Source organism: Tympanuchus pallidicinctus, unplaced genomic scaffold (genome assembly GCF_026119805.1).
Source record: "Tympanuchus pallidicinctus isolate F22 unplaced genomic scaffold, pur_lepc_1.0 scaffold10, whole genome shotgun sequence".
NCBI lineage: Eukaryota > Metazoa > Chordata > Aves > Galliformes > Phasianidae > Tympanuchus > Tympanuchus pallidicinctus.
Window position 1 is genome coordinate 4,448,093 of NW_026294619.1, and position 12,318 is coordinate 4,460,410.

The 12,318-nt window shown below is 43.0% G+C and overlaps 1 protein-coding gene across 2 annotated transcripts; it reads right to left on the reverse strand.

The window, feature by feature from the left end:
• Window positions 1–242: 242 nt before the first annotated feature.
• QTRT2 (queuine tRNA-ribosyltransferase accessory subunit 2) lies at window positions 243–12,213 on the reverse strand. 2 transcript variants are annotated; one of them, XM_052705015.1, is made up of 8 exons: window positions 12,011–12,213; window positions 11,867–11,922; window positions 9,085–9,161; window positions 7,800–8,009; window positions 6,654–6,853; window positions 3,925–4,076; window positions 2,353–2,470; window positions 243–1,381 (listed from the first exon to the last, which is right to left on the reverse strand). In XM_052705015.1, the coding sequence occupies exons 1-8, from the start codon at window positions 12,205–12,207 to the stop codon at window positions 1,120–1,122; spliced, it is 1,272 nt and encodes a 423-aa protein (XP_052560975.1). In that variant the 5' UTR covers window positions 12,208–12,213; the 3' UTR covers window positions 243–1,119. The 2 variants fall into 2 exon arrangements, with proteins under 2 accessions (XP_052560975.1, XP_052560966.1); XM_052705006.1 differs by having other exon boundaries at window positions 2,353–2,473.
• Between the last annotated feature and the right edge of the window lie 105 nt (window positions 12,214–12,318).

A 12,318-nucleotide genomic window follows, 5' to 3' on the forward strand; every position in this document is an offset into this window, starting at 1 on the left:
GTGAAACAGTGAAGAGCATAAAACTGCAGATTAATACTTAATTGCTTTAAAATCAGCAACTACAATATTTTTCTAAACTTCAAAGGAGGGGTTTCAACGTTTTCAGGCCTATTATGGCTCCTTCTGAAGCAAGCAGTGAGACCTCTGCTCAGTGACAGTATCCTAATCCCAGATAGGTCGTTGTTCTCTGTCAGGCTGCTAGTTCATGTTCCCAGGAGATACCACCTTGAGTGATGCACCAGTGAAATTTAAAAAAAAAAAAAGAATTTATTGTTGCTTTGAAATATAAAATGAACAAATCCATAATTACAAAGTCAGAGGCATAAAAGAGCTGAATAAAAGGAATGTGACATAACAAAGCAAAATCTTAAAATAGGAAACAACCAGAATCTTGTCTGAATGCCTGATACACCCCTTCCACAGCTCCACCTCAAACTGGCATTAATGGAGCCTGCTATAAGTCTAGTGCTAGGACAGCTGGAAAGAATGGCACACGATCATTTATACTCCAGTAAAGGACTGAAATTTTAATCCATAGAGATGTAAAGGATACAGAGTAAAAAGGGCTGAAGTGGAGAGCCCAGAGAACATTCTGCACTGCAGAATAACAGAAGTATGGGTATGGTGTCTTTGTGCCACTAAATACAGCACACTTCCAACCATTTCTTTTTGGGGACATGGATGCTGGCAGTGTTCACAAGGAGGATGTGTGCTAGGCTGAGGCAGGATCTCACAAGGAGCTGCATGAAGGGACAACCTCATCACAGGCATTTTTGGGGAAGAGGGGCAAAAGACCCAAACAGCTGCTGAGCTTCAACTCAGAGTTCTCACACATGGAAAGCCACCAAGGAATAACTGAAAACAAAGCTGTCCATATTGGTTTTATGAGCTGTTCAGACTATTCTATAACCTGAGAATGCACCAAGCCAATTAACTTCAAGGGATGTTTAAGTAAAATCTTCCTTCCCTGCCTGGAAGTGAGATCTTAAAACATCCCTTTACAGTCCCTCCAGGAAGGGAGGCATTTTAGTACCTAACAGATGATTCTGCTAGCAGTGAAGTTTCAGCAGTCCCACTGGGTAAGGACGTAAGCTGTGACCTCCTCTATCTTCTCTGAACTCACTCGTCTATCTTTGCATTTTCTGGGCCTTGCAGTGCCTGACTGAAGATGAGCTTTTTCAGCTGATCCAATTTGTCGTCTCTTAAGGCATCTCGGATGGCGCTGAAGAAGCTGAAGTAGTGCTGAAAGTTGTGCATCATGAGCAGGACACCAGCCAGAAGCTCATTGCTCACAAGGAGGTGATGGAGGTATGCGCGAGTGTGCCTCTGACAACAGTAACAGGTACATCCTTCCAGCAAAGGACGAAAATCATCATAGTATCTAAGGAGGGAGATACATTTGGTTACATCAGAAGTCAGACGACTCACTCAGGTAACAAAGACTTATCTAGTTACTCTACGGCCTCTACATGGACCTGAGCCCTGAGGGCTGGAATCTGCTGCATCTAAGCCCGACACAAAGGACTCTTAAGAGCATTCAGGAACTCACTATGGACCCAAAAAGCCACACAATTAAAAGTCAGAAGATAATTCTGACTGCATCACCACTAACAGTAGCAAGAAGGCTTATCTGCACCTTCCCTCACAGAAAAACTGCAGCTCAAGACTCACCTTGTCAGCTATCAGTCTGCAGAGAAGGAAGCTACCAGAAACAAAGATTCACAGAATAGTATTCCCTGCTACTGTGAGATGCACTATGCTCACAAATGGATGGAACAAATCAACACAGTTGATTAATAAGCTGTAAAAAAAAACAAACCAAACCAAACCAAACCAAAGCAAAACAACAACAAAAAAACAGTTGAAAAATAGTGTTTCATAGCTGAGAATTTGCTCTTCAGTGTTATTCTGCTCTCTGTATCTGTTGTAGTTTCCATGGAAATAAATAGGAGGCATTACTTCTGGAGTGACCTGTGTACCTTCTGAAAATGACTCAAGTTAATTAGATGCAGAAGAACAAAATGATCCTCAGACAGCTTTTGTCACACTAGTTTTCCAGCTGGAACATTGCTGTGGCCACAGTATTTCTGCTGGATAAGCAATCTGAAAATCTCTGGCTTTAGATCAGAGAAATGATAGCACTTTCAGCTATCTTTCATACACTGCTCTGTACATCAAGCTGAAATGACTACCTGACACTTAATTCAATGTCTAGGTCTACTTTACTTCCTCCAGTGGTTTTGCATTTTATGAAGTTTCCCATCCAGCTACTGACAACATGAAAATATAGAGGACAAAAACCATAGTATTTCCTGGTACAGTTGCAGGTTCCTTCCTCACAAATATAAATACCTTTTCTCCTTCAGAAATATCTCAAATGGTGTCATTTCTGGGTCAGCTTTGACAACCTCCTCCTCGTCTTCTTCGGTACCATTTTTCTCCAGGTCCTGGGCCCCATTTTGTTTTAAAGCTGCTATGAAACAAAAAGACAACAGCTTTTTATCAACAGTCAGCAAGAGCACAGGGAGGATTGTAATATCCTACATTAGAGTATTTCTGCCACTCTCTTGCCAAAAGAAAAAACTCTTGCCACAAGTTTCCACTTCCTTCCTATGGTAAGCAAGCATTTTTCTTTAATTATCATAGGTTAGTTAACAAAAATAGAATTTCAGATTATTAGAACAGCAAGAGACAAGTGAAAACTCATCTATCAGACTTAATGAAGAGTTAGAGCTGAAATAACAGCACAAGTTTGTGCTGCTCTGCTGAACTGAATTCTTAATAAAATGTTTCCAGTCTGAACGGCATGCTGACTAGAATGCAGTCACCTGAACAAATTGATTTTATTGGGATTTTGTTGGAATAAACAGGCTACTGATCTGCATTCAATCATTCTACTTTCCATTCTGTCACCCAACTCAAAGATTTAGATTTTTTTTTTCTTAAGCAATTGAAACAAAAGAAGCTGATAGCACTGACGCAGGAGATGTAGATTCCATATGTGTATGTTCACAGTCTACCTTAAAAATAAAAAAACACCCCATAATTTTGTAGGTTGGCATTTTTGTTGTCGAGCAGGAGATGTTTCTGGAAACATCAGTAATATTATTTTTTGCACAATCCACATCTAGTGAGTGTTGCATAGGAACAGAACAAAGAGGTTATTCCTACCCATAATTTCTTTTGGTTTAATAATAAGATGAGATGAGGCAAACAACAACAAACAAAGAGAATGGTTTAAAAAAAAACAAACAACTGACAGCAAACAGAAGGAAACAAGATGTTCCTTCTGTTCTATTTATCTGGTTTTGAATTATCCAGGCATGAAAAGAAACCAAGTTCCACCTAGGAAGAAAAATGTAAAACGTTTTTTTTTCTTTTTTCCATATTAAAAACATTTACTGAGTCCAAAACAAGACGACTGCTTGAAGAATGTTTAACAGCTGCTTTAATGGTTGCTATGCTTGCTCCTCTCTCACAGCCCAATGAGGTAATGCACTATGAACATCTTGGTTCTGTTCTCATATGAATACACAAACTGAAAGCTACCCAGAGAAACAGCATCCCTAACTTTGGTCAGCTATAAAGGAAAAGGACTTCAAAATAAACTTTAAAAACAAACAAACACATACTCAGTTAAATGTAGAAATCGAGTATCATAGTAGAACTCCATATAAATTTGCCCAGCCTGCACCTCTAGCATTAACAGAAACATTTGTAAATGGTGTCAAACAGAGGACAGATACACAGTTCAGTCTACAGAAACAACTGTGTTCAGTGTTAGAGAAATCACTATGCACATTTTGCATAACCAGACATTCAAATCTTTGGCTTAAATCAAGGACAAAAGAACCCTCAAACACAGATTCTTCCAAAGCATGAATTACGCTTGCCACACTACCAGCTGATACGGACACATCCTACCTGCTGCTTTGGGATCTGAATGGTAATCATAGCCAAACACCAAGGCACAGCCTCGCTCCGTCACCTGGAAGGGAAAGAAGCTCTCAAAGATGTCCACTCCCCTTTCAATGCACTCAAGCACCTCATCTGGTTTGCCCACACCATGGATGATTCTGTAAGAGATGCGTAAGAAGATAAACCTGAGAATATCCCAAGCAGAAGCAAACAGATACCTCAAGGAAAAGAGGCATGTGGAACACATATAGGTTAACCCTGGAACTGCTAAACACAAGTCAAGTGCATACAACAATCTATCGCTCCAAGCCTTGCACAGCTCTATTTCCACACCCCTAACCAATCCGGTACACAAGAGGCTTTTCCTCCTTTGCCATTCAGAAGACAGCACAAACACTCATTTACCAAGAAAAATCTCATTCTGCTCATGTTTGAAGTGAATAAAATACATTTATAAAATTCACCTAACAGCTGTGTTTTAGAACAGATATTTTCCTTAGTCATATTTCTGCCCTACAAAGCTACCAGGTACCAGATACACTGACCTCTTCACTCGCTAATTGCTCAGGAAACAGTCTGAAAGGACTTGGCCTAGACCAGCAGAAACAGCAGAAGATGTTTCTAGCAGTATAAGCAGTATAGTATAGTATGTCTCTAGAATCTGAAGAACTGCCTGGAGCAAAATGCACTAAGGAGAAACATCACTGGAAATAGAAAGAAGTTCCTTGCTTTTTTCTTCCTTCCTCTCCACTCTCTTCCTAGTCAAGCCTACCTTTTCAATCTCTCTGATACCCTTTATTCTATAAATGTCTCTGATTCACCCAAACAAATGACTTTGTCAAAAAACTGGGCAGTAACATCCACTGGGATACAATATGAGACAGGAACAGCCCAGCTGGATTGCCATCAGTGGTAATAATAGGAATCCTGCTGTTAGCCAAATTTAGCTGGCAGCTTCCTTGAGGGCTGGTGAAGCAGAGGAGAACAGAGTGGTTCCTGCTCTCCTGCAGGTGCATGGCTGGGCTGAAGGCAGTAAAAGCTAATGTAGGGCAGTGATCTAAACAGATAATTAGAAAAATACACAGGGGCTGATAAACGAAGTCACAAGGTGCCATTTTTAGTCACTTTTCTAAGTACCTGAATTAAATTGATGAGCAAAGAATATGGATGGGGAACAATTTACTGCAGGAGCGTCTTCTGCTTCACGCTCTTATGAAAGGGAGAAACTAATGTTCAATAGTTAAAGCAGTAGTTCTGCATGTGTGATTAAAACCCTTGCTAGAACTTAACTTTGTACAGACAAGAACAAAAGTTTGTTCTTGCAAGGGTTCCACCCCTACCAGAAAAAAAGAATAAGAGATTTCTACAACCTTAGGTTCCTGAAAGGACCCTAAAGATCACATTCATGACATCATTTCACTAACAAAAAAAGCAATTCCTTCTCAGGTGAGGGTGAGAGTGTTTGGCTTCTGGAGAATTTCACATTAGAGTGGAAGACAGCTGCAAAACAGCTTCTCCAGCCAGAATGGCAAGGGTGAAAGCAGGACTGTCTGACACTCACTCAAGGTACTTACAGGACCCCCAAGGTGGACCAGCTTTCTTCTTACATAGGGGTCACAAACACTTGTCTTACTCAGACAAGCAAACTATTTGACAAATGAAGTTACCTGAGCAGATTGGACTTAATGCTCTCAAGGGATCTTTTTAAGTAGTTAAATCAGACAAGATGGCAACAACACAGCAAGGCTTCTAATTGTCAAGGAAATTCAAACCCTGGGCACCCCTTAGCATGAACAAGCTGCAGCATGACAGCACTTTCACATTTTCCTTTCTTTTGAACACCACCTGTTCAAACCAATGCTCAGATAGCAGAGGACAGCACAGCTACAGAAAAACTAAGGGGCCCCTGTCATTCCCTTCAGGAAATGATGAAAGAAGCCCCCATACAAGAGCAGCAGCAAGAGAGGAACAACTCAAACTCATACAAAAGTTAGCAAACTCAACACTGTTCTAAGAAATCCCTCCACATTTGAACCACTAGTAAGTATTAGCACATCTTTTCTGGAAGCCTTTAGTTACTTTTAGTGATTGGGAAAAGTCAAGAATGATGAAACTACTGTGTAGACTCTGACATGGATCAATCAGATGGGCATAACCAACAAGACAGAGTACACTACAGTTCCCACACTATGCCAATCTAGAGAATGCAGTCAATCCAGAGAATGCAGTTTCTCTTGTCCAGGCTGATTGAGCTCTGGTAATTTACAGGCTCGGCACCTTAGGTACTAGGTCAGAGCCCGCTGGTCATGTAAGCTCTTACTGATTCTGTCAGCACACCTCTCTACTCTTCTCCAGCTTAGCCTGTATAGAACTGCAAACCTGACCTTTTTTCTTAGAATGAACCTACAGTAAAACATGGCTTCAGAGGCCAAATGCAAACAAGTTCAGACAATAGCCTAGACATATCCCATCTATAATTTTCCCTCAAGAAAGCAAAGAAGCCCTGAACTCAAATTTGACTACTCTCTAAATGTGGGGAATGCTCATATCTAGAACGTGAACACAGCTTGGTGTCAGTTTCAACTAAAAACTGAAACAACAGTTGAAGCCTGCAGTCTGACCGTGGCCTGGCACACACACAGCACTGTCCAACAGTGACTTTCTCACAGTGATATTGCACGGCAGCCTTGTAAAAAGATGGGTGAACTTCTTGGGATGTCATCCATATAACTTACCTTGGCTTATCCTCTGGCAGCTCTGCTGTCACAGAAGAAATCAGGTTCAATTTGGTCTCCTTGGCCATGGCATGTCCCTGGAAGCCATCTAACAGAAAGCCACCCACGGGTCTCTTGGCAGTCTCCCTGGCTGATCTGAGCCTCTCTTCCAAGACATCTCCACCTTCAATTGTCCCAAACATTACACTTCCTTGTAGTTCCTGGCTCAGAAGAAAGCAACAAGCGTTAGAGAATTCTGCCAAAGACACGCAGGATCTCACAGCACAGACTACAGATGCTTGTTACCTAAACCATGCATTCACAGGAACTTGGAAGAGCCACAGTGATTCATCCTATGTAAGATAAACCCTCAAACAATAGTGTGAAGTCCAACTGGGAGGTAGAAAGGAATTAGGAGAGAAAAGATTCTGTTTCCAGCCTCAGCACTAATTCACTGAGAATTTCAGAGCCATTCTTTCCACCTCCCCACAGAAAGTAATAACAACAGATGATCTTTGTACACAGCTTTTTGGAGGTGTCCCCTCAGCACTCCATGTCAGTCCAGAATACACAGCATGTTAAACCATCTTGGCTGCCAGACAGCAGAGCTCACATTCTATTGCCCTTCAGGAGATGACAGTATTGGTTCCTGCAGCCACTTTCCTTTGTAATGCACACCTGAGTAATTTGTTCCCTTTCACCAAAAGGGAAGGAAGTTTTAAACCATCTGGAGAAAATAAATGATAGAACTGGCAAATTCTGGCAAGTCCTCTTTCACCTGGAATTGAACAGATTTCAGGGGAAAAAGAAAGACTTGTCTCAATCTGAATGAGAAGATCCTACTTTGCCAGAGTACACAGCATGAAGGAAAGTGAAAAGAAATGCACTACAGTCCCAAAAGCAGAATAATATGAAAAATAGAATTCTCTCAAACTAGTAGAAATTGTTGTTTTGTAGCTGGAGACAAGTTATTAAGAGAAGAGAAAGGCAGAAGGAAATCCCACAGTGCTACCGATCTTACTTCCTCCAGGACTTTCACCTGCACATCCTCTGATATGTATGTGTGACAAGATCTCCTACTAAATCACATCCTGGAACTGGCACACAGTGCAGCATAGGCCAAAAAGCAGCTGCAATGCTACAGTCTTGACATCTTTGGGACCTTACCGGTGCCTTTTCCAGCAGCTGAAGGCATGCATCCAGGAAGGAAAGCGATCTGTCCACAGACTTCTTGGCCCTTTTTCTAGTAACTTCTCCAGAAATAGTGTCTCCATCAGCAATGCACTGGAACCAGTCAGGCTGGATAGCCCGCTGTATGTCCATGAACTTGGAAGCTGTCATTTCCATGCGTCCTGAGCTGCCCCATAGGGACACTGTCTGTCAAGAAAAGAATAGGATTGAAAGACCATGCAAAGCTTAACAGATCTCAAGTGTCAAAGGAGAGAAGTCTGGTGAAACACCAGATACTGGAAAGACACTGAAGAGATAAGTTCTACAGCAGCATGGCTCAGATATTCAGTTCTCCTTGATACAATGAATGAATGAGAAACGACCAAGTTGGGATTTCTAGGATACTCTTTCATGAAACCATCAAACACATGTAGCATAGCAACTCCTCAAGGTGTTTGGAAGTCTCTGAGATGGAACAGCTGGCCTTATCACTCAAATTAGTGGCAGAATTGGAAAAAAAAAAAAAAAAGAAAAGAATTATAGATTTAGGTAATTCCTTTCCTAAGGAAGGAAAGGCACAGGGAGAGGACTCAGGCTGGTTCCTAACAGCAAAGAATATGCAGTGCAAAAAACTACATGGTGAAGCTTATCCTGCCGTTCATGATAAGTTGTCATATCCAAGCAGGATCCAGAACTGACCAGATGTAAGCAAGTACCAGGAATTGCCCCTCCAGGCCAGTGCCACAGCAACCAGTATGTACCATATGCACTGAGTGGGAAATTGATACATCTCTAGGATGGAACTGGCAAAGGCTCACAAGGCTCCTGGGTTACTGACATCTCTTCCTGCAGAAATACTATGTTCTTTCCTTTTGTGGTTTTGTATCAGACTGTAACTACAAAGACAGGGTTGCAGGTTTACTGCAATCAGTGCAGTGGCATCACTGCAAGCCTGTTCAGCACGTAAGCCAAAATGCATGATATTTCCTTTACTGCCATACTAACCACAACAGCACAAGATTCCAGAGATCTCTGTCCTATCTGAATCATCACTTAACTGCTCCGGAAAGAGACTTCCAATAAGAAAATATCCAGATTTATTTAGTTGGAGCTATGAGCACGCAAGCGTCGCTTTTCTTACTACAGAGAGTTCTTTTTCTATATAGTGCATGAACATCATCTTGTTGCTTTCCAGACACATCCACACAAAAGTGGGGACAGACTGGCAGCTCTTGTTTGGTAACTTTAAGTGGATTCTTTCAAGACTTTACAATTACTGTACCTTGTTGGTGTTGTAGCCAGAAGGACAGGGAGCAGCTGGATCTTGAAGGGAGCAGTACAGCACTGTATCTGGCATACCTGGGAGCAAAGCAACAGAGAAGAGCTTCATGAACCAAAACAAGGCTAATGTAAAGGGATGGTCTATGAATTTGCAAAATGGAATGTTTTCCTCCCACAAACAATCTCACAATCCTCCTCTGCAGTTCTTCTACAGGACAGATAAAGAAAAATACTGCTCAATTGATCTCTCAGTACCAAAGAAGGTAGCCAGACTTCTTCCTCAGCTTTACCAGCTGCAGGGAACAGAGCACAGTACTGGGATGAAACAGGAAACAACAGCCATTGTTTCTGCAAGCTGCACAGCCCCTTAGATTTTTTTTATTTATTATTTCTTCTTGATTAACACACCCACTACTAAAATTTGCCAGACACAGTAGCTAACTCACTTGACAACTTGACAGGTACACTGGGAGACATCTGACAATCTAAACAGAATAACAGCCTCAAGCCTAATATTGTAAAGGAAAGACAACATATTGTGGGAGATCAACTACAGAAATGAGAGCCTCATCTCTGCTAGACCAGAGGTTTCTAATGTCATACATAAAGCTTGTATGTCTTAATGCCACAGTTTTCTCTTCGCAGACAGGCACTGAAATTGGTAAAGTCTCCAAGAAGTTTCAGATAGAAGGGACTTACAACTGTTCTTGATGGAATAAGCAGTCCCAAGACAATTATCAAAAGCTGCATGTAAATCTCCTTTGGAAATCCAAGCCAAAGCTCTGCTATGTAATGAAATAAATGTCCAAAATCTTGAAGTACTTTTTTTTTTTTAAAGAAAAACAAACTCTGTCCAATAGATTTCTATCTTAACAACTGTCAGTGTTTCTGAAATTAAACAGACATTCCACCACTTCAACAGGATTTACCATATAGCCATTATAGCCCTAGATACCTGGAAAAATCATCCCAGTAAGCCTAATGGTAGCTGATCACCCTACCATTCTTTGAGTTACCTTCCCAGATAGAAATACTGACTTTGAATGTTCATTCAAGATGCCAACTCTGCTTTCACTGCACTCTCAGGTTCCTATACCACCTGAGTCCAAAAACAGTGATCTTGGTGATGCACTGCATGTGGGCAGTCCTTTACCAGTCCCTAATGACTGACAGGGAAAAAAACCTACAACTGTTGCACACACAGAAACCATGGTCTGTGCTCACTCTTAGCACCAACCTAAAGGTTTCATTCATGAACTGCTCCAGTAATAGAGGGACTGATAAAAACTACAGAGGCTCAGTGCAGTAACGGAGGACTGCAGCAACACTTACTTCATATTCCAGCTTACTTGGATGTATTCCTAAATGCGACCATTCAGCATGAAAAAATGGAAGGCGAATGGATCAGTACAATCTGACAAACTAAAAGGAATAAAGAACAGGAGGAAAACTGATCTCCAGCTGCTCGTTTAGTTTCTCAGAGCTCCTGCAAATCCAAACACGGCCCCCTCTCTCAGAACAAGATCAGTTTAGAGGCAGAAGCATTCACTCGATGAGACTGATTTGATGTAGGGTGTTTTGTCTGTTCCTCATAATGGATGAATGAATGGATAAAATTTTCTTCTTTAATTAATCTTCATGCCGGATTAAAACTTTCTGTTGGGCTTAAATGAAACCAACTGCATTACGATAACCAAAAAATGGCAGCACTTATTAGAAGATGGATACTCTCAGAGAATCATTTAGACAGCTGCAGGAGAAGGTTATTTTCAAGGCAGCGTTCTCCTCACATGACTAGTTAGAAATTGCACTTAGCAAGATCCTTTTGTAGCCCCCCCACTGACAGTGGCTACTGTAACTTCTCTCTCAGTTTCAGTCGCAAATTTTGACTTGGGCTCATTCTTGCCAGTGTTGAAAATTCTACGGCAAAGATTAGGGGAGAAAAAAGTAAAGCAGAACTATATATTCTCATGCTCTGTTTGATGGATTTCTGGCCCTACTGTTGACAACAAAATATTTTAAGTCCTCCTTAGATTCACTCTGACTGAGAGATTGCATAAATGTAGAAAGCCTGCACCTAGGTGTTCGCATCTCAAGACACACCAGTTAGATCCATCTCCCTCCAGACACGCATTGTCCCTCATTAGGTCTGAGCCTGTACATGCGGCTTGTAAGCACACAAGGTCAGAATTCACATGACAGCTTCATTTTAATTCTGTGCAGAACTAGGAGCCTGGCAAGCCGCCATAAAGCAAGTGCACCCCTGAATATTTACACGCCGCTGTTTACTGAACTTTCCCTCTGTGCAGTTTCTAATTGGTTATCTGTTCCATCTATTTTTCGTCACCCAGGTAACTAGTGATATGATGGGAGAACGGCCTCCAGTTGCACCAGAACTGGTTCAGGCTGGATATGGGGAAACTTTTCAGGAGTGGTGAGCTGGTGGCACAGGCTGCCCAGGGAGGTGGTGGAGTGACCATCCCTGGAGGTGTTCAAGAGCCGTGAGGATGTGGCACTGAGAGATGTTTTAGTGGGCACGGTGGGGACAGGCTGACGGCTGGAGTAAGTGATCTTAGTGGTCTTCTCCAAACTGAATGATTCCAGGATTCTAAAGGTCAGCTATGGGGCATTTCCCCTCGCCTTCTGCTGACAGCAGTTTGTCACACTGGACATGCTTGTGTCATACTGCTGCCTTCTCACACATACTCGTGATCGTTTCTGCTCCTCGTCCACACAGACTCCAAGCTCCCGGCAGCTATAAGCAGCAAACATCCGCACTTTACCTATAAACTTGGCCGCTCCCTCCTTGTACTCCTCCAGGACGTCGTGCAACTCGGCCCTGCAGCCGGACACAGAGACGCATTAGGCACGCGGGGCGCTGTGGCAGAGGCAGGCGCGGAGCCGCGCGTCCCGCCGCCGTTACTCACATGGTGGGCAGCGTGAGCTGTGCCACGGCAGGCACGCCGCCGACCTCGCGCAGCGTGTCGCGGGTGAGGTGCGGCGCCGTGCCGGTCCGCGTGTACAGCAGGCAGCCGGGCAGCGCCAAGGCGGCCGCCCCGCTCCGGCCCAGCCCCGCCAGCGTGCCCAGCCGCCCGCCCGCCGCCCCGCACAGCTTCACCCGCATCCCGAAAGCCGCAGCCGGCGGAGGAAGGAAGACGCGAGCCTCGCCGCTTCCCCCACTTTCCCCAATCGCCTCCCGCCACGGCATCGGCGAGCGACGGCGGGCGGGCGCCGA